We start from the raw sequence: 23,269 nt of genomic DNA on the forward strand, positions 1-23,269 counted from the left end.
TTGTTCCAGCCACACTGGATTTATTTCTGTTTTTTGTATAACTACAAAACTTATACTAGTCCTAGAGCCGTTGCATTTTATTTTCTCTCTGTCTGGGGCACTTTGCCAGCTATTGTTCACTTGTGTAGGCTCCTTTGTGCCATTTGACTCTCAGATCACCTTCTCAGGGAGGTCCTCCCCAAATAGTCAACTAAATCAAGGTCCTTCCTCCAACACCCTATTATTATATACTCCTACTTTATTTTCTGTATAGAACTTATTCACTACCAGAAATCATCTTGTTCTTGCATTTACCTAATTGTCTCCCTACCCTACCATAACATATATATACACCAGATTGTGAATTCTATGTAAGAGAGCTTTTGCCTCTGTTGTTATTCACTAACATATCTCCAAATGCCAATTGTGCCAGGAAGACAGTAGATTCTCAGTAAATATTCGTTAAACATTCATTATTTGGTCAAAAATGTTTTTATAAGTTTATTTTTTATTGGTGTTCAATTTGCCAACATATAGAATAACACCCAGTGCTCATCCCCTCAAGTGCCCCCCTCAGTGCCCATCACCCAGTCACCCCCACCCCCGCCCACCTCCCCTTCCACTACCCCTAGTTTGTTTCCTAGAGTTAAGAGTCTCTTGTATTCTGTCTCCCTTTCTGATATTTCCCATTCATTTTTTCTCCTTTCCCCTTTATTCCCTTTCACTACTTTTTATATTCCCCAAATGAATGAGACTATATAATGTTTGTCCTTCTCCAACTGACTTATTTCACTCAGCATAATACCCTCCAGTTCTATCCACGTCGAAGCAAATGGTGGGTATTTGTCATTTCTAATGGCTGAGTAATATTCCATTGTATACATCTTGTTCTTATCCCCTTCACCTATCCCGTCAAATAAGCACAATGAGCTAATTTTGGAATTGGATTATTAAGAACTCAATAAGTATATTATACTTATTAAATTCTGAGTATCTAGATGGGCCATAAGTAAAAAATATATATATTTTTTAGCTAGTTAAGAAAAAAAGAGGACACAAATTAGAAATGATAAAGGGGGACATTACTAGAGATTAATTGGACACCAAAATGATAACAAAAAAATATTATGAACAACTCTATGCCCACAAATTTGATAACCTAGCTGAAATGGAACAGTCCCTTGAAAGACACATATATCATAACTAACATGAGAAGAAATAGATTATATGAATAGGCCTATCTCTATTTTAAAAATTGAAACATTGATTTCTTCCAAAACAGAAAGCGCTAGACCCCAATGGATTCATTGGTGAAATCTACCAAACATTTAAGGAAGAAATTATACCAATTCTCTACAATTTCTTTCAGAAAACAAAAGCAGAGAAAGTACTTCCTGACTTATTCTATGAGGCCAGAATTATTCTAATACCAAAACCAAATACATTACAAAAGTTGAAAACCATAGACCAACATGTCTCATGAACACAGACATAAAAGTCTTCAACAAAATATTAGCAAATTGAATCCAACAATGTATAAAAAGAATTATATACCACAATTAATGGGATTTATTTCAGGTTTGTGAGGCTAATTCAATATCCAAAAATTAATTAATGTAATCCAGCACATCAACAGACTAAAGAGGAAGAAAAAAAACACATGATCCTATCAATGGGAATACAGGAAAAAAAAAAAACTTGAAAAATCTACAGCCCATTTATTTTTTTTAAAATTCAGAAAATAGTAATAGAAGAGAATATTCTCAACTTGATACAAAAAGATCTACAAAAACCTACAGCCAACTTCATAAATGGTGAGCAACTTCAAGCTTTCCCACTAAAATCAGTAACAAGGCAAGGATGTCCCTTCTCACCACTCCTTTTCAACACTATACTAAAAATCCTAGCTAATGCAACAAGAAAAGGAAATAAAAGATATACAGATTGGGAAGGAAGAAATAAATATTTGTTTGCAAATTACATTATATGACATTTTGAAAAGGCAAAACTACAAAGATACTAAAAAGGTCAGTGATGGCCAATGGGGGAAACAGAAGGGAGGGCTGAATAAGTGGGTTACAGAGGATTTTTATGGCAGTGAAAATACTTTATAGGATACCATAATGATGGATACATGTCATTAGGCATTTGTTCAAAAACCATAGAGTACACAACCAAGAGGGAACCCTAATGTAGACTATGAGTTTTGACTGATAATGATGTGTCAATGTAGGTTCATCAGTTATAACAACATCCTACTCTGGTAGAATAAATGCTACAAGTGGAGAAGACTATGCATGTTTAGGGGACAGATGGGAAATCTCTGAACCTTCTGCTCAATTTTGCTCTGAACCTAAAATTGCTTCAAGAAAGATAGAAGTCTACTAAAAAAAATATTTTTCAACTTTATGCTTACTATAGTTGTGTAGTTTGAGGAAGATAGGACCTTATTTGCTTTAGCTTTAATTAGGAAAGAATAACATTGCAAGGAGAGAAATTAGAAAGTAACAATAAAAGGATAGTGCAAGAATAGATGTCAAAGGCTTAAGATCTTATCCTAATGAGAAGGGTCTCCCTGGAAAATTAACCTTTGAACTATCCTTTCTAGCTGCAAATTCAGACATGTGTTGATATCTTTACAGTTCCTTGCTCTTGATGAACAGAGAGACATGTATTCATGTATCCAGAATAGTCAAAAAGAGCCAGGAATATAATTATAGAGACAAGACAATGAATCTGATACTGCACAGGTTTCTTCCTGGAGCAAATAGTGTAAATTGCAGGTCTCTGTTCTTGAGAAGACTTGTTGATCAGGGGAATAAAGTCATAGTTCTCTAAATTATGTCATTGACCTTTTGTTATTGACCTTTTATGAATCCCACTCAGATAGTCAAAAACATATTAATTTTGAAAATTTTTAAAAATATTTTCTGTGTGTGTTTAAGCTTTTATTTTAATTCCAGTTAGCAAAAATATGGAATGCTTCACGAATTTGTGTGTCATCATTGTGCAGGGACTATGCTAATCTTCTCTGTGTCATTTCGATCTGTATGTGCTGCTGAAGTAAGCACTCATTTTGAAATTTAAAAGCACTCTTCTAAAACTATGCTTATTTACAGAAGAAATCAAAAGCTGAATTACTCTTAAAACTTACTGTTTGCAAATGGCCAATAATGAAAGTACTACATTATACAAACTACAAGTTCTAGTCAGAGGTACACAGAACCTGCATGTATTTACTAGGAAAAAGATAGGAAAGTGAATCAACTAGGCAATTAACTTAAGGAGCTAGCAAAGATCAAACAAAATAAATCTAAATAAAATAAAAGAAAGAATTCATAAAGATAAAGCAGAATCTTATTAAGTGGATAATAAAAATAATATGCAATCAATAATAGCAGACTGTATTTTAGAGTACAAAAGCAAATAAACTTCAGGCAAATTCAATTCTGATCACACAAGTAAGAAAAAATGAAACATAAATATTATAAAGGAAACGCTATTACATAAAGCTAAGATAACTTATCTAGAAACACTTAAAACAACTTCCAACTATAAGGTAGGGTGACTACTATAAAACAAACATGAAAAAAAAAGCCTTTTATTTTCACATCCACAATAATAGTGATAAAATATAATAGAATTAAAAGATTTCATTCACAAATGCAAGAAAAATTGTAAAAGGTCTAAGAACAAACTTAATAATATACATGCTACACTTGTAAGAAGAAAATCTACTTAAAATAATACTTAGTACTTAAAATTGTAAAATGACCTGAGTGGAAAAATATACCATGTTCATAGATAAAGTGACTCAGTGGTTTAAAGATAGCAGTTCTCACCAAACAAATCTAAACAAATTCAAGAAAAAATTTAATCAAAATCCAAATGTGATTTTTTTAAAATTAAACTTGAAAATCAAATCTGAAAATTTACCTAGAAGATAGAGCCAAAGAGAGAAATGTTTTCCTGAATAACGAAGCATGCTATAAATGAAGAATCTAACTACCATACTGACAAAGTAGTGTCAAGGAGAGAAATGTTCTACTAAATAAAAAAGTGTGCTATAAAGGTAGAATCTAACTATTATACTGAAAAAGTAGAAGATAAAACATCAGTGAAAGACTATAGAGATTGCAGAAATAAGCCTATATGTATGAATTTTGATACTACAAGGTGATGATACAAGTCATTGGAGAAAGAATATGTTTAATGCCATCAGGCAATGAATATTCACTTAAAATTAAGTTAGATGCTTATAATCATAAATAAAATGAACTAGTTATATTGCCCAAATTTGCAAGTAAGCTAATCTGCATTATTTCATGACATCCTCTAGGGTCTGTTAGACACTTGGCACAGAGCAGACAAAGCAGGTAGATCATCTATGCTTGAGAACAATGCCATTGAAGTCAACAATTATAGATTCAAGATTTTCCCAATAGTAAATATTTACTCCTATTTTGAGATTCCTTCTCAAATTATAGTGCAAAAAGTAGAATCACTGGGAAATTTTCTAGGGACTAAATTAAGTAATAGAGATACAAAGACCAAGATCAGTCCTTACCTTGATAGGCATGCTATGGAAGCCCTCCAGTCTCTCCTTTGCTTCCTATGTCCACTGCCACCCCAGCTACTACAAAAGTTTCCTAACTCTTCTGATTTTCTGTGTCCCATTATATGCTTCTACTCACATTCTAGAGCTGACGTAATTTTTCTAAAGCATAGAATCTCAGAGATTTGTCCAGCCTGACTGTTGCTGGATTTTCATGACTTTAAAACAAATTGTGATTAATAATAATAATAATAATAATAATAATATACCATAAATTATGTGACTACCTTGATTAGAAACAGTCATCTATTATCTACTGCAATAAACTAATGACTAGCCCAGTATTCAACATCATCCCCCAAATTTCTTTTTCATCCCTCTTTGCTGTGACTCCCCTCTCTATGCACAGGTCCTCCCCCTTAGATCACAAACTACTTAAATATGATCTTCCATATTTTGAGTTCCTACTTTCCTTTACATCCCTCAAGTACCTTCTATCTCCCTGTGGCACTTACTTTACTCTGCTTTCTTTTTGTTAAATGAGTCTCATTCCTCCCACTCTCCCCATTAATATGTTAAAATTTTCTAGTCCAGAAGTTGTATTTTGTTCATCTGTGTCTTCCTGTTAGGGCAGAGTACATGAGTACATGTTAGGTACTCAAAAAAATAAGGCTAAATTGAATGGACTTCAGTATTCAACTTTTTTTTTAATCTTCTTTCTCCCTAAAGAAACATGCTGCTTAATTCCTACAGCAGCATCTAAATTAGCTAGCTAAAATAATACAGCATCCATCCTTTTGCAATCAGATTATGGACAACTTTTGGTAATATTTGCTAACCCTTAAAATCTGGCTCATTTATGTCACATTCTTAAGGTGTCATGCATATTCCAGTAGGCTCATTTCTTCATTAACAATTCTTTTTATTCAACTTGACTCCCAGATTAATTCTGACTAGACTTGTACTTGATCATTTATCTACATCAAGTATAAGTCTTATTAGCATCCAGGACATTCATGATGTAAGTATCAGTAAAATCGTCTCCACATTGTCAGCATGATGTAAATAGAGACATGCATGTGAGTCATTATGACATAGACATAAGTAATGTCCTAAAGGACATTACTAAAGGAGGCTAATAAAGGGCATAAAGGACGTGTCCTAAAGGAGGCTAAATAACCTCTCACGGAAATTTAGTTGAGACTAACCCTATCAGCTCTTTTCCCACTATGCTTTGAGGAAAGACTCAGTGAAGAGTCTGGATAGCTCTGGAACTCCCAATGTGGAAAGGCAATGGGATGCAATTAACACCCTGCATTTTTTTATTAGCTCACACCACAGGGAAGAAACAAAAGGCTATTTCAATTCAGTATAAAATTCTAGCCACCACAATTTTAATTGCATAACTGCAAAACATTTCTTTCATTGTCGAAATAAAAAAGAAGGCTGTAATGCATGCTGCCTGCTTGTTCCAAGACTCGGTTATTAACCTTTAAGAATATTTTCTAGGAGAAAAGCCTCTTTCTCCAGCAAATGCATCTTGAGACTGAGACTTAACCTAAAATCCTTACTCCTGTCTTGGACCATGTAGACACTTCATTCCCTGTCATAAAAGCATCCTGAACAGTATTTCAGACACAGGAATGTCAAGCCTTTTCTTTTTTAATTAGCAGCTAAAAAATAATTTTTAGCAGTCACAGAAATGAAAAGCTAGCTTATTCTCTAACACACAACACATACATGTAAAAAAATGCATAATACGCAGATTGATTACTCAACAGCAAATCATCACAAACACAAGAAAAGACCTGGTTGCTGTTTCCATAGCAATGACTTTATGTGGTTTAACTCTTCTGGGAATTTAACCAAATCCCCAGCAGCAGGAGAAAATCATCAGCAAAATTTTGTAACATATGGCAACTGCCAACACATAACCAAGGGAAAAATACTTTTATTTTCTCTTCCTTTCTACTAAGAGGAACACCTTCATGTCAAGTTGTTTGAAGAAGCATAGAGATTTTGCTGGTCACGCTGCACTTAACTCAAATTTTAAAATACTAGGTTTCTTCTTCCTTAGATTAAAAGAGATGTTTGGTACCTAGCCAGCTCTGCAATTCATGCATCCCCAGAATGACGTTCGGACATGGACAGAGAGCTACATACATCTTTCCATGACTTGCAGCTTATTCATCCTCAAGAAAAAAAAAAATCAGTCTGCAGGGTCATCTCTCAGGAAAGAATGCAAATGGAATTTTACTGTTTTGCTTTTAAAGCCATCCTCATCCTGGGGTAGTATGTCTGTGTGTGTGTGCACATGCACTTTTTAGTTCTACTTATGGCCCAATGACTAAAGAATTTTTCACAGGAAAATAATAGATGTGGTACTTTTTATTTGTGATTTTCTTTAGTTCAAGCAGCTCCATATCTGGAAGGCTCTTCCAAGTATCAAGTTAAAGAACATGCAGTTCAAGTTACCTTAGTGCTTTCTTAGGTATATCTTTATAAGAACCAAGATTGTGGGGCGCCTGGGTGGCTCGGTCAGTTAAGCATCTGACCCTTGGTTTTGGCTAGGGTCATAATCTCAGGGTCAAGAGATTGAGCCCCACATCAGGCTCAGTGCTCAGAGCAGAGTCCTCCCTCTCCCTCCCTCTCTGCCCCTCCCCCAGCTCCTGCACTCACACAAGCTATTATGTGTTCTCTGTCTCTCGTTATAAAAATAAATAAATAAAATATTTTTTTTAAAGAATAAAGATTGTGATTGATATGTAATATGCAGTTGATACCCAGTGAAAATGGTTGTCTCAGAATGAGGAAACACCTCCAATGACAAGGGATGCATTACTTTCCAAGAAACCCATTCAATTTTGAACCGTTTTCAACATTAAAAAGAAGTTTCTTATGCTGAATCTAAAACTATCTCCTTTTTGCTTGTGCTTCTAGCCTCACCATCTGCATTAGTTTTGTACTTCTAAGGAGAAGGAGATTATGCCCAAAATTCCTTCTATGTGACAACACTTCTCAAACCTGAGGCCAGCTTACTTCCTGTTTTCCAGCTGTCAGAGTCCACTGGTGACCTGCTGGATTCCTCACTGGTACTGTTTCCACCCTCCTCCCTACCCTATCTCTTTACCTCTAGACATAAGTTATTCTGCCAATGACTTTTTTCACTCTACTTTTTGTTTTTTTTTAGTGATTTTTAAAAGATTTTATTTATTTATTTGTTTGTTTGTTTGTTTATTTATTTATTTATTTGATTTGAGAGAGAGAGAGAGTACACAGCCAGGGGAGACGCAGAGGGAGAGAGAAGCAAGCAGGCTCCCTGATGAGCAGGGAGCCTGATATGGGGCTCAATCCCTGGACCCCAGGATCATGACCTGAGCTGAAGGCAGACACTTAACTGACTGAGCCACCTAGGTGCCTTTCCACTTTTTTAAGTGTAAAGCAGATCATTGGCCTAAATTAGGGGTATTAAGCAAAAATGCCATCAGTTGCCAGACAGGTAACTCAACTGGATGAAGCATCTTCAGGTAAGGCCACAGGAAGTGATGACAACTGTGGTGACTTATAGATTGAGTTCCCAACCTGAGCATTCAAATTGGCATATTTCAAAATACTGTATACACACACACACACACACACACACACAGGGACTTTCCCTGGTAAGGCTAGGAAAGATGGGAGAGCAGCCATTTGTGTCTTTGGGCCACTCTGGCAAGGTATCATGGGAATTTCACCAGTCAACCTTTTTCCACAAGTACACTGAAAAAAACGCAAACCGAACTCAGCATTCCCTCACTGCTAAGTATCTTATACCAGATAAGCTGGTTTTTACACCCAAGTAAACAAGGCACAGACCATCCAAAAGGATACATCATGACTGAAAACTAACAATAAAAAATCCATCTGCACAAACAATAAAGACCAATTATCACAGAGTATTAAGAAAGTTCAAATTATTAGGGCACCTGGGGGGGCTCAGTCGGTGAAGTGTCTGCCTTGGGCTCAGGTCATGATCCCAGGGTCCTGCTTCTCCTTCTGCCCCTCCTCCTGCTTGTGCGCGCACACTCTCTCTCAAAAATAAACTAATTAATTAATTAATTAAATTTACAAAAAAGAAAACACACCATTATTAATTTCTTTACTCCATTAAGTGTTTCCTTTGCTAAGACTTAAAATGTTTTGCTGTTGTTTTTTTTTTTTTTTTCAAAAGCATGAACTGTGCTCTCCTTTGTGTTTAAAAGATCTAGAGCTGGGGCAGCCTGGGTGGCTCAGCGGTTTAGCGCCACCTTCAGCCCAGAGCATGATTCTGGAGATTTAGGATCAAGTCCCGCCTTGGGTTCCCTGCATGGAGCCTGCTTCTCCCTCTGCCTGTGTCTCTGCCTCTCTCTATCTCTCTCTGTGTATATCTCATGAATAAATAAATAAAATATTTTTTTAAAAAAAGATCTAGAGCTGCCTTCCAAAGTGCATGCAAGTTGTCTGTCTCCCTGTTAACCATGCTGGCACCTTCAGGAGCCAACTCAACTCACAAAGACCCAGACCTTTTCAGTGGTTATGGCCCAGGGCAAGTGGATGCTCTCTCTTTGTTCAGAACCACAACGTATCAATCTACAAAACCCTGCTCTAATCACCACAAACTCCAGGGCATAGAACATAGGACCAAAGAGGAGTCAAGCTTTTCCTCAGATGGGTGGAAAATCACATGTCTCCTAGCTGTAAGCATGTGTCCAGTGGCACAGTGGGTAACTAACGGCCTTGAAGTTGGTGTCTTCCACATACAAACTCCTCTACAGAAGCAGCCCTGGTGCTTAGCTCCACCTGACAGTTTAATTATAAAATCATCATTCATGACTTTCAACATTCTTTTTACAAATTAACCCTAGACTTCTATACCCACACATCAATATTCATTCTCCAGAAAGGAGTAGACAACTTCTTGGTTTACCTCTGTCTGCCATCTTTGATCCAGTGGGCTGGTCTGGGACAGCAAGATGGTCCAGGTTGCTACTCAGTGAAGAAGTATCATCACTAGACAAAGAGTTCAAAAATCCACTTTCTGATGTGGCAAAGCTATCCTCCAGAGCCCTGCAACTGTTTGCTTCAGCAGGGGCAGATGAGCGCACTGCCACAGCAAACATTATAGACTGTTCCTCATTGTCAGCAGCGGCCGAACTGTTGCCCATGTCGATCCAGGACTGTCTGTCTCTAGAGAAGGAGGCCAAACTGCTTTGTGTCTTTATTGTACTTTCCAAGGAAGAGCAAGAGCACGATTTGGGTGAAGATGAAGGTGCCTGCTGGGCAGCCTGTTTCATAAATAAAACCAAAAAAGAACGAAATAAATCATGATTAAACCAGCATTCTCTACTTTCCATTTTTAACAAAGGTACTCTAGTGTTTCAGAAACAAATTATTAGTCACAAATTATTTGAAAAACCATTCACAAGTTTTGGATTCCTTTTTTTTTTTCATTTGTTTTACCAACTGTAATTCAGAACAAAAGCTTTTTGTTCTTGTATTTAACCCCTGCTTTTTTTTTTTTTCAAACAGCTGAAGACATCATATTTAGATTTATATTTCAGTGATAGGGAAATAGCTGCATTGGCCTTGCATAAGACCTTAATTCTCATACTTCATATGAGGATTATTAGTACAATCCCTTTTTATTCTGTTTGAGTTAAATTTGCTATAAGGGGAAATTAAAATTCTTAAGCTTCCACGTTATTTATTTTGAAGATTCTTTCTTTTGTATATTCTTTTAATGGAGTTTGATTTGCCAACATATAGTGTAACTCCCGGTGCTCATCCCGTCAAGTGCCCCCCTCAGTCACCCCATTCCCCCGCCCACCACCCCTTCCACTACTCCTTGTTCGTTTCCCAGAGTTAGGAGCCTCCCATGTTTTGTCACCCTCTCTGATTCTTCCCACTCATTTTATCTCCTTTCCCCATGATCCCTTTCACTGTTTTTTTATATTCCCTGTATGAGTGAAACCATATGATGATTGTCCTTCTCCGATTGAATTTGAAGATTCTTGAACAGATCACAGCAATGTTCATTATAAAACTGTTACAAAGACTTGATAAAATACACTGAGAGAGAATTTCTCTGTATTCTGTATTTCCATTAGTTGCCAAAAGGAATGAGGTTAAGATTAAATTTAAATTTCATTCTATTTCTTATGGATCTACATGCCATGTTTAACTGACACACTGGGTGCTCTGTAATGTCTTATTAAAGAAGATAAAGAAACCTAAACTAGTCTAAAAAAAGAACCAGAAGAAAAATGTATAATATTTATATTCACATGACAAGAACTACGATGACATTGTCCAAAACCAACTTGTGTAACTGAAATTGTTAGTGGGATAAAGCCAAAGAATAAACTAGGATTTTCTCCCAAAACCTTCAGAACATTGCAACCAACTCAGAATGATTGATTTTGTTCCCATACTGTGTGTTCCCAAGAATTTTGCAGGTTCTAAACTCAGAGTTCTAATAGGAAAAGCCAGTATTTACCCAATCTATGCTCAGTTTGCTGAATATTAGACATGCCTTATCAAATAATCAATAAATCCACTTTTTAGTAGCATGACATTAAAATATCCAGTTAAGATACTGATTCATCACATACACCCTATTAATAACATATTTGTACAGACATGAAAACTTTCATTCCAGAATGTGTCAATGAGTTTGTAAATCAGCTGTCTTAAATCACTCAGACCATTTAACAACTAAGAGCTTAATCTGCAATTCACTAAATAAAACCTTAGCTATCTAGAGGAGATAATACATACCCCTCCGAGCTGTCCAAATAAATGCCAAGACTTGCTTACTCATTAGAATGATCTGCAAAATAAATATTAGCAAAAATACCATTCCAATCTAAGTCCTGACATGTTCCCCCATTGTGAGCTATTTTAGTAAAACTTGGCTTTGGTGGGGCCAGCTTCCTTTTCTGAAAAGAGACCAAGTGCAAGCTTTTCCTGTTTGCTCCTGCTATTACTGTAATTTGATTAGCAAAATGGGCTATTTGAGCAAAAGCCTGTGTACATAGCTGCTTCAACACTTTCCATTAACCTTTCTGGACCTCAAAACTCTGCTTATGGGCCAAGGAAAGACATGTTTATAGAGCACCAGAAATTTCTGTTAAGTATATTCCTTTTGGGAGTACTACTCAAACATAAATGTTTTCAATCCATTGCTCTACTTTTGTACCATGTAACATTCATAAATGTGATTTTTAAAATTTATTTATTTGACACGGAGAGAGAGAGAGTGTACGCGCAAGCACAAGCACAGGGAGCAGCAGGCAGAGGGAGAGAGAGAGAGGCAGGCTCCCTGCTGAAAAGGGAGCCCAACGTGGGGCTTGATCCCAGCTCCCTGAGATCATGACCTGAGAGGAAGACAGACGCTCAACCAACTGAGCCACCTAGGTGTCCCTATAAATTGACTTTTCAATGGAAAAAAAGAAGAGTGAGCAAGAAAAAACAAGGAAAAAGTAGAGAGATGGAAAGAGAACATGAAAAAAAAAAGATGTGTATTAGAAGAGATATTAATAAAATAAGAATCAAAGTGATCCTGGAGTGTCATCACAGAGGGCTCAATATGCAAATGTGCCTTAGAGATACTGTGGTGCTAAATCACAGGTGATTATGTCTACCATCTGTAGCTACCAATAGCCACAGTTAAACAGAGAACACTTAACTCAGTGCCTTATATGAACCATCCAGGTAATATACTCACAAAATTTCTCACTGCAAATCAAATGACAGTCCTCCTCATCCTATCCCAGTGGATTAACACAAACCCATCCTTTATCTCAGTTTAAGGACTGGCTCCTCCAGGAAGCCCTCAGTGGGCTCAGAGCCTGGTGGGTGCCTCTATCTGGTGCTCCCAGGCTTACTTCTATCATACTTGAGAGAAGTCATTTTATTTGTCAACGAATACTATAATTGCTGATTGACTCATTCATCTTTTTTGGTGAGCTACTTGAGAACAGGCTGTGTTTAAGTATTATTTTTACACATCTATTTTTACATCTATACCTGACCTACAATTGATAATAAATTAATACCAGTACAAAATGGTCTAGAAGAAAAATAGCCCAGAGTAGTTTAGTCTCTTATGAAGGAGAACCCTGAAATTCTCTGTAGAATTTCTACAAATGATTTATCCTAATCCCAGGACCTGGGGGTGACAGTCACTGATTGTAATGCAAATACTCCCACAAAATGTTCTCATGATCTCCAACAAAATTATTATTTTACCTATTAAAGATAAGTAATTGCATGGTGGTTCATTTCAGGACATTTGGGTTTTAAACATTTTACTTTTTGATGAGAAAATTTAAAGACATTTTAAAAATCTAAGTTTTAATGAGACTATATGATTAAATTAAAAATCAATTTTGCTTTCCCATTTCCTCACAAATTTGCATGTCATCCTTGTTCAGGGGCCACACTAATCTCTGTATCAGTCCAATTTTTTTAAGATTTTTTATTTATTTATTCATAGATACACAGAGAGAGAAAGAGAGAGAGAGAGAGAGAGAGAGAGAGAGGCAGAGACACAGGCAGAGGGAGAAGCAGGCTCCATGCAGGGAGCCCGACACGAGATTCGATCCCGATGTTCGGGATCACACCCTGGACTGAAGGCGGCGCTAAACCCCTGAGCCACCCGGGCTGCCCTCAATCCAATTTTTGTATATGTGCAGCCAAAGTGAGTATGCTTTTTGCCATTTAATGTATATTTTTTTAATTCAAATTCCAGTTACTTAACACACAGTATAATATTAGTTTCAGGTATAGAATTCAGTGATTCAACATTTACATAAGACATTTTTTATTGATCAAAGAAGCTCAATTCAAATGTTGATTAGCTCTAAAATTTTTTTCTTTGACTTGTTTAAAAACATAAATTTGACATAGAGAAAAACAGTTTAAGACAGCCACCAACAGTCTGTCATTAGGAAGAAGTGAGTCAGCATATAAATTTTAAGCAACATTACTCAAAGCATATTTGTTTTTTAAAAGAAGAAAATACAGGAATAACTTAAGACTAAACATAATAAAACCAAATGAGGAAAAAAAAAGGAATGTATATGGCTTTTCTTTTATGGGCCACATTAATAAAAACAAATTAGTCAATTGCTGCCAAACCCCAAGAAATATTGTTTGTATTTCTACAGTATGCTGGTAGTAGCATTCTCTAAAAACCCAAAAATCTTGTAGAGCACACATCCCCATCTGACCCTGGCCTCCTGTGTGATCATGGAGGACCTGCTCCTCACCCTAATCCCCAGTATCCTAGTGACCTTGAAGAAACCACTTTACTGCTAGGTCCTATTCCTTAACTTCCTCTTGCCACCATTACCCGCCCCCTCCTTACCTTATCTTCTCAGTTTCTCTCATCCACCCACTGGGTGGTCTATGTTCCAACCAAGTTCAAAATCTGCCCATTCCTTTTTTCAATTATGCCCTGACCTGCATCATCACCATCTCTCACACTAGATCCCTGCAACCCTCCCTCTGATTTATTTGCTTCTATCGTACCCCCGACCTCCCAGGACAGTAGGGACCTCTCGTGCACAGTAGCCTGAGTGGCCCTTTTAAGATGGAAACTGGTCACATCACATCACTCCTCTGCTCCAAACTCCCAAAGGCTCCCTTAAGTAACTCAAAACATCAAAGTCTTTAACAGGCCCTGGGGCCCTACATGGTATGGCCACTGTGACCTTGCAACCTCGTTTCCTGCTGTTCTCATTTTGACTCACTCTGCTTCAGCCACTGACCTCCTTACTCTGCCACCTACGCACCAAGGATATCTTAGCTCTAACTGTTCCCTTTGCATAGAACTCCCCAAACATCCACTTGGCTCTCACACTACCTTTCAAGAGTTTTGCTCAGACCTCAGCTTTCACTCAGGCCTATCCTGGCTACTCTGTTTGAAGCTACGACCCGACTTCCAGAAATCCTATCTCCCCATAGTCACCATGCTTTACTTCCACTGCATAGTACATCATTTACTTATTACATTGATTGTTTCTTACCAGACTCCCTCAACTCAGTTTGACTTCATGAAGAAATAGATCATTGCTTTTTATTTATTTATTTATTCATATGTCCCAAATATTTGGAACAGTCGCTGTCAACAAAATTTGTTAAATGAATAAGTGCATAAACATAGATCAAGTCCCTAGACTATGCTTTTTAATGATTAAACTTAGAAAAAATATGTGTAACAGATTTTTAATGATGATTAAGCTCTTAAATCACTTTGTAACATCATTGAATAGGAAATATGAAGGAAGTCAGTTCCTTTTTTGCTCTTTTGTTGGTTTCAAGGAATTGTGGATTTCAAGGAATCATAGATACTGATTTCTACAGAGAAACTTCCAAAGTGAAATCTACTGGGTCCCAACTGTCTTGAGCTTTTTTAGCAAGTCTGTCAAAAGGTCCCCATTTCTAATTTCTCTTTGAATAAATGGATGTCCTTTCCTATCCTTCCTGTGAAGTTTTCTCAAGCAGCAGCAGCATAAACAGAAACCTCTTGTTCACTCAGAGAAGATCCTGAAGTGTTCAGGAATGTGGTCCCACCCGTTAGAAGCAGAGGTCCAACTGACCTTGTGCTGAGGTCTTAACCGTTTGCAGCAATTAGAAAGACTGGACATTGAATTACATTTTTAATTCAAGATTCTGACTTTGGGGAGATGATTTTCCAGCATTGTATTAGTCTATAATTTTGAGTTACCATTCCAAAATGAAAGTTCATTACCCAAAATATCTTTTCAAAGCAAGAACTTAGAGAAAAAAATGTTTCCACCTAGGCATATATAGCTCACTCCTGGATAGCCTATCGCGGATTGAGCCAACACAATAAGCTGATTCATCCTCTGGATAAAAGTTACCATGAGTTTTTGAATTTTCGTCTGTTTGAATAGAAAGCTTAAATGTTATTTTAACCAAGTGTCTTGCATGTCTATTTTTCAGAAACAAGAGGAAACAAAAACAAAATCTGCCTGGAAAATATGTGAGCTGGAGGAACATATTCTGTTTCTAAGGAAAATAAAATGTAACTGTTCAACATTTATCTATTTCCGATATATTTCTTCAGAAAAAAATGTTAGGAGCACCTGAGTGTCTGAGTCAGTTAAATGCCTTTGGCTCAGGTCGTGACCTCAGGGCCCTGGGATGGAGCCCCACATCTGGCTCCCACTCAGTGGGGAGTCTGCTCCTCCCTCTGCCTCTGCCCCCCCTCATACTCTCTCTCACATAAATAAATAAAATCCTTTTTAAAAGAGAAAAAATGTTAACCTTGGTGGTCTTCCAGAAAATGCTCAACTTAGAACCTTAAGAAATAACATTTGATCAATGACTCAGAAAATTCTAAAGAATCCTCCCACTTCAATGACCCAACTTATTGGTCTCATATGCATCCCTTCATTTATTTGTTTTGAAACAAGCATTTCCTGAGCTTCTACTGTAACATCAGGTAAAACTGTCATTGTATGATGCAATTGAGCCTTGATCCCTCATCTAAGAAGATAATTTGGTTGCTTTTAGTCTTTTTTTTTAAGATTTTATTTATTTATTCATGAGAGAGAGAGAGACAGTCAGAGACATAGGCAGAAGGAGAAGCAGGCTCCATACAAGGAGCTCTGATGTGGGACTCGATCCCAGGACTCTAGGACCATGCCCTGGGCTGAAGGCAGACGTTCAACCACCAAGCCACCCAGGGTCCCTGCTTACAGTTTAGATCCCTAAAGTAGATCTAGATCTACTAAAGTAGAGTTCTAGATCCCTAAAAATGCTCTTAGTAATCTGTGATACCAGTTGCCACTATAAAACTAAAAACTGCAGTATTTTAGAACTAAAATAAATCATATAAGAATCATGAAGGGGTGGCAGACAGTAGGAGGGAGAGAGAATTTCAGGAAGAGAAAGATGAAGAACCAACCAAATCATTGTGTTACAGGTTAAAATAGGAGAAACAGGGGCATCTGGGTGGCTCAGTCGATTAAGCATTTGCTTTTGGGGCAGGTCATGATCCCAGGGTCCTGGGATGGAGCCCTATGTCAGGCTTCCAGCTTATCGGGAAATCTACTTCTCCCTCTCCCTCTGGCCCTCTCCCTCACTCATTCTCTCTCTCTCTCTCTCTCTCTCTCTCTCTCTCTGTCAAATAAATAAAATATTTTTTTAAAAATTAGGACATACAGAGAAAAGAGAAAAGACAGAGGTAGACAGAGACAAAAAGAGAGGGAGGAGAGACAGAGACAGAGAGAAAGAGAGAAACTAAACAAAATATATACTTCTCTATTAAACTAACTGGGCACATCTATTTAGTCCTTTTTAAATTCAGAAACTGATTTTAAAAGAGGAGAAAGACTACATTAAGGGCAAGTTATGAATACATTAAGATAGGACATATTATAAGTCTAATTCAAAAATTAGTCTGAATTTTACCATATTCAAAGTTTAGTTTTATTTATATCTTAATTTAATAGGCTAGTCCTTCTGAATAGGAATTTTGATAAACATATTAAGTCAAGACATATTTAATTCTGGTCTTGGTTGCTAGCCAAATAAACTAGAAAAGGGACCACAATTCTCCCCTCAGAGCAGGTGACAATAGTAGAGGTCATCATTTAAATGCTATTTAATATCCTAAATCCAGAAACTGGCAAAACAAATAAAGATGAAAACGTCATCACACAAAATAGAAAACTCTGGCAGAAGAGGTCCAGTAGGTGAAGGAGCTGCTGTAACCTATCAGAACCTATAGTCACTTGGGCCCTCGAATGGGCAACTGCCATAGTGGGGTGGAAAGAGCCTAAATGACAGAGTGAGACACAGCAGGGTGTGTCCATCTCAGGTGCTCCATTCACTGCATGTGTAGCCAGGCCATTCTATCTGTCTGAACTTTAGTTTCCTAATCATGAAATAAGGATAGCCACATATACAACCTCATGACCTAGCAATAGGAGACAACTTTTAAAATCAGATACAAAGGCATAATCAGAGCAGAAGAAATGGATAAATCTGCCACATTGAAATCCAAAACAACTATCTATAAAAAGAGATCATGAAATAGTCTAAAAAAGTAAAAGTCATGAAGCAGAAAAGGAGATGTGCCTTCCTTCTGACAAAGAGCTAACATATAGGATAATAAAGACACTTTATAAAAACAAAACAATACCAGTAAGAGAGCTAAAAATGTGCTAAAGACTAAACAGACAGTAAACAAAACAGAAAATCCAAATGACCAATAAATATGAAGAGATGCTTGGCCTCATCAGTAATAAGTGAAATGCAGACTAAATAATACTACTTTTCAGGGTTATGGGGGGAGGTTTAAATGGTTATATACTTAAAGCACCTACAAAAGTCCTGGCACATGGTAGGTAGAAGAACTATAAATAAACTTCCCCCAAAGATCCTTGCCTGATTCCTTCTAAGGGCCATCACTCTAATGCCAACGAGCATCTAAATACAAAGCAAGATGTCAAGTCTTAACATCCATTAATAACCTGAATTTACATTGGATGCTTCTAAAGCTGAGAATTAAACTTGCACTTCTCTCTAGAGAATACACAGAACACTTATTTCATGTACAGATTGAATCCACTAACCCTACTTCTGGCTTCCTGATACCCTTCAGACTCTAATTTTCTCTTCATCTATTGCGTTCATCCCCTTTGTGTTCATTTTACATTGTTGTAATGCACATGCCCAGGACAGGCACTTTCAATTCTTTCCGAAGACCATTAGGGTATAAATAAACACTATAAAATAAATCTTTGAAAGCACTGGCTTACCACCCAGAAGCCCTCTGCATTACCCTAAGTCCTGTCAGCATGATACATCTGTGGGTCCGATGCAAATGCACTGAGTTTGTCACACCAGGGGGTTGCTATGGAGAAAACTGAAAAATCTGAAAATTATACTTGCTCCTTGGAAGGTACATCAATTTAGCCTGTTCTAAAAACTGGTTGATCAAAGTAGATTCTATGCCACTGGAAGGAATGAGATCCATGCACTTGATCATGACCAATAGAAAAATGAGGTCAGTACGTACCAAAGGAGAGAAAGTCTCTGCAGAGTAAGGAGGGGGTGGTGTCTCCACAGCTATTTCAGGGTCCTCCTGTTCACTCTCACTATAACATTCTATACAAAAATGAAAATGTTTAATGTTTCAACACTGTCATCACTTATTCCATAATGCATGAGCAGAGGTTTTGCTCCATCTGGCTATTATAATTCCAATCCGTTTCAGAAGGGACTCATCTACTGAGCTACCTGGTACAAGGCGATTACATAAGAGGGAAAAAATGAATAGCCATATTAGAGTTTCTGCCCTCATGAGAGTGTAATACATAGGAAGAGGACTAGCCATGGCTCACGGAAAATAAAATAATTCCTCAAAAGAGGTTAAGAGTCATACACTAAGCTTCAATTCAGTAGTGATTAATTTTGATCATAGGAGCTATCAGGAGCTGAAAATGGCTGGATAAGTAAACCAAAACAGTGCACACAGAGTAATGGGAGTACCAGGTTAAGGGTATAGGTTGAGCCAACTATATAAAGTCCCCTAAGGGATGTGGTAAAAAAAATAAAATAAATAAAACTGAGGCTTTAGCACAGAAGACCTTAAATACCAGGATAAGGAGAAGATCTTTGTGTCGTGATTTTTTTCCCCTCACAATCTATAAACACATTTCAAATATACAATGGTTATTTATGTTGTGGCAAAGAGGACCAAGGAAATGGTAAGGACACTGATTTCACACTCTTCCATTGCAGTTCTTTATTGTTTGAAATCAAGTTGTCACTTTTCCATTTCTCAACTTCAGCTTTTATAATTTTTGCTATCCAAAGATATAACTCCCCACCTTCCAATTTCCAAGATTTATGTGATCTGAGCACTTCAAAAATTGTATCAACTCTGTGACTCTGGCACTTAAATCCTCCATCCTCTCAATATTCAGGAGTAATTGCATCATTAAGAAGATTTCAACTCCTGTGGCTTTTGAACCGAAAGAGTTACAGACTGAGCTAAAAATATGGCCTGTGTCCCAATCTGACATTCAGTTTCCTAGCACAAACTTAGAGTAATTAGCCTCAGCATACACCTGGTGGAAATATTAAAATATCAGAGAGGAAATAGTGGGATGAAAGTTATCTGTCTAGATCATGACGAGATCATGTCTCTGAGTAAGAACTGAGTGAGTGGGGCAATAAAACATTTGTACTGGCAGTTGTTTGAGATGTCAGTGAAGCCTACAGCTGCTAATGTGTGGGTGAAGTGTAAAAAGCATTCTTAGCCAGCATGGGAAGCTATTCCATGTTGGTGAGTCTGTGCGAATTTGTCTGCTTCTACATATTTTCAGATAATTTCAAATGCCAAAGTATGTTTCATTAGGACAAGACTATGCATAGAACTTGACATTGTATTTTCATCCTATCTCATCTTAAGATTCTTACTAAATTTTCAGAAATTGAAAATAGAACATACCTTCATCCTTTGTAGCAGATTCATGATGGATTACAGCTAATCCAAGCTTGTTTAACCACCTAAAATTCAAATAGAAAATAAATGCTTAGCCAAAGAGATTGGTCATCTCTTATCTACCTTCCCCCCCATACCCTGAAGGAAGGTCTTGTGCCAGTCTTTACAACGCAATTGTTATAATTCTGTAGTTGGTCTAAACATTTCCAGAAACAGCATAACTTTGTGGTATTGAAATCTAAAACCACTTGTTTAACAACACTTTGTTTACATGGGATATTCTTTGTAAGACAAGAAGTAAGGCTGTCCATTATCCAGTTGGCTAAGGTGGGCAACTGTATATTCTAAATATCTGAACAAATATATCTTTTGCAACTGTGCATTTGGAATTTTTAGCAACCATCAAAACCTGTATCCTTGAATTTAGTAACCTGACCATTAAAGTACCATCTTTATAATTCTTAAAATGTAATTTTATTTCACAAAAAGATAAAGAAAGAATGTCCATTTTTAAGCCAGATTTTTATATTAATCAATAAAAGATATGGCCAGAGTTTGACAGGTATTTCTAAGCTGCGGAAATGTTTAATTTCTTGAAGAATTTTATGTTAGGTAAAAATTTACAATGTCCTATCGTCTTAACAATTTACCATTTTATTGGCAATAATTTGCAACTAAACATCAGTAATAAAAATAGAACTAGACAAACTTGAAGGAACTCAAACTTGGCTCATGACCTCAGGCCATTGGAATTCCTTTTCAAGGGATTAGTCAGGAACATATTTTATTACACAAATTCATGAAAGACAGAATGTGTCTACATCATATGTTCTTAGCTATATAACTTTCTATTTAAAGGGAAAATATTATTTTGGGGTGGTAATAATCTGATTTATTTCCCACCTCTTTCCAGTTTTCTATATTTTTAAAAAGTATTCCATATTATGTGTTCACTTTTGTTTCTTTTCGTTTCTTTTCTTTTTCTTTTCTTTTTTTTTTTTTTTTTTTAGAAACCAGTGTATTCAGTAGTGGCCTAAGTCAACCAATACCAATAAAATAAAAAGAATGTTATGCATTTATTGACTCACTTATGCTTTCCATTTCTTCTAGTTCTGTATTGCTTCATGAACTATCCAGCACGCTGGTCCCTCACTACTGCATAATTATTGCACATTCCCAAGTCTTTTCAGCTGTTAACAAATTAGGAATCCTTACCCAACCCTCAACCTGTCATGGTCCTGCCATATTTATTATTATTAATAGGAAATATATAAATTTCATTTTAACAAATAAGCAGAACTTTCTATAAGAAGGAAGATGAACTTCAGATGAATTTAAGAAGCCCCTCAGGGGTGCCCAGGTGGCTCAGTCAGTTAAGCGACCAAATCTTGATTTCAGCCTAGGTCATAATCTTAGAGTCATGAAATTGAGCTCCCAGTCAGCCTCCATTGGGGCTCCAACAGGCTCTGTGCTCAGTGGGGAGTCTCCTCTCTCTCTCTCTCTCTCTCTCTCTCTCTCCTCCTTCTGCCCCTCCTCCTGCTTGTACTCTCAAAATATATATAAATATTATATTATATAATATATAATAAATATATATTTTTAAAGGCACTTTAAGAAGCCCCATCAGCACAATGATAAACATGAACTCTTTAATGGCCACTTAAAACCAGACTAATACATGGGCCCAGACCCCACCATAGAAACCAGAAAGTGATTAAGACCCAATAGAATAATAAACAACTGAAAAAAAAAAAAAAACCAGGAAATCAAATAGAACAAATTTATCAGCCTCCATAGAATTTTGGGAAATGCATATTCAAACACAGGAAAATATTCACCACTAGACTGGCAAAACTTTAAAATACTGATTTCTAGAATTGAGGAGGAAACATTCTCATCCTTTGTTCAGTTGAACTTCAAAATTGATACAGCCAATTTTAAGCAGGCAAGTTGACGATACTAATCAAAATTTAAATATCTACCCCCTAATTATAAATGTCTGTCCTACAAACCACAAATAAGTGTGGAAGAATGTTAATTCAACAAGACATGCAATGGCAAAAAGAAAAAAACACTGATACAATATAATCATCCATTAATAGGAAAATGGATAAAATACGGCACTAATTTCATCAGTACAATTAATGTGATAATGAAGCTAATAAAAAGACTGAGATAGGAAGCCTTGTGATGGCCTGGAAAAATCCTAACATACTGTTAAGTGAAAAAAGCAAGTACAGAACAATATGATTAGCCTGATTCACTGTACTTTTAAAACCTTGTATTTGTACATGTGCATGAATTGGTATGCAAAGAAAAGCATCAGGAAGGATGTATGTCCCTCATACTGTTAAAAGTGGTTAATCCTAGGGAGAGAAGATGAATTGGAGAGTGAAGCTAGGAGTATGGGAAGGTTTTCACTTTAAATACTTCTGAATTATAGTATTTTTTACAAGAATATGTTTTGTGTGTTATTTAACTGAAGGAAACATTTTAAAGTACATTTCTAAAACTTGATCAGGCAAAGCACAATGTATTTATTCACTTTCAAAATACCCAAACTAACTATTCTTAATTTATACCCGATTTCATAAGTGCATACTGACCTTCCCCCCAAAACAGCATCTAAAAATGAAATAGACAGTTTTTAACATATCAAGACAAAAAATAGTTTTGAACTGAGTAAGCCTGAAACAATAAAAGGCATTTCTAAGTTCCTTTCCAGAACACAGAAATACAGAAATATAGCAAAACGAAAGAGTATTGACAATAAAGAAAAGATTCCTCCCAGCTCTTACCCAAAACTCATGTCCTTTTCATTGCCACCATTAGATACTTGCTGTAGAAAACATGATCGTTCAGAATCTTGTTTGACTGTTTCCTTTCTAGAACCCACTAGCTTAGAGTACCTCCTTTGCTAAGAACTTTTTTTAAAACCAAGGCAGTAGAGAAATTTCTATTTGTGGCTAAATAGATGGATGCACAAAAAGACTTATATTTACATAAAAGAAGATGACAGATGTTTCCTGGGAGTTTGTTGTATATTAACTCGATGTGTTGGAGGAGCACAAGTGTTAAGAAATTGATATACAAAACAAGAAGTTTCTTCCCACAAACATCGTCTGAGAAAGGCAACTACCAACCAGTCTTTGTTTAGAAACCAACTCTTCCGTTACCCTTAATTACTTACCCCTGTGCTTGTAAATTGAGGGTCCCTGCAGAACACACAA

General features: G+C 36.6%; 1 protein-coding gene, 1 non-coding gene and 1 pseudogene across 7 annotated transcripts in view; all 3 read right to left on the bottom strand.

Annotated features, from left to right (window-relative positions):
• The window catches only part of IPCEF1 (interaction protein for cytohesin exchange factors 1), a 170,364-nt gene that overhangs the window by 20,586 nt on the left and 126,509 nt on the right, over positions 1 to 23,269 (bottom strand). For all 6 annotated transcript variants that reach the window (XM_041737911.1, XM_041737884.1, XM_041737876.1 and 3 more), the window contains 3 exons: positions 20,046 to 20,104; positions 18,609 to 18,697; positions 9,480 to 9,837 (listed from right to left, as the gene is read on the bottom strand). In XM_041737911.1, coding sequence (XP_041593845.1) covers positions 9,480 to 9,837; positions 18,609 to 18,697; positions 20,046 to 20,104 — 506 coding nt within the window. The remainder of the gene's footprint in view (positions 1 to 9,479; positions 9,838 to 18,608; positions 18,698 to 20,045; positions 20,105 to 23,269) is intronic.
• On the bottom strand, positions 2,948 to 3,050 carry LOC121485917. The gene has a single exon (XR_005986421.1). It is a non-coding gene; the product is annotated as a U6 spliceosomal RNA (small nuclear RNA).
• Positions 12,932 to 13,028, bottom strand: LOC121485988 (annotated as a pseudogene).

This window comes from Vulpes lagopus, chromosome 2, assembly GCF_018345385.1.
Source record: "Vulpes lagopus strain Blue_001 chromosome 2, ASM1834538v1, whole genome shotgun sequence".
Lineage (NCBI taxonomy): Eukaryota > Metazoa > Chordata > Mammalia > Carnivora > Canidae > Vulpes > Vulpes lagopus.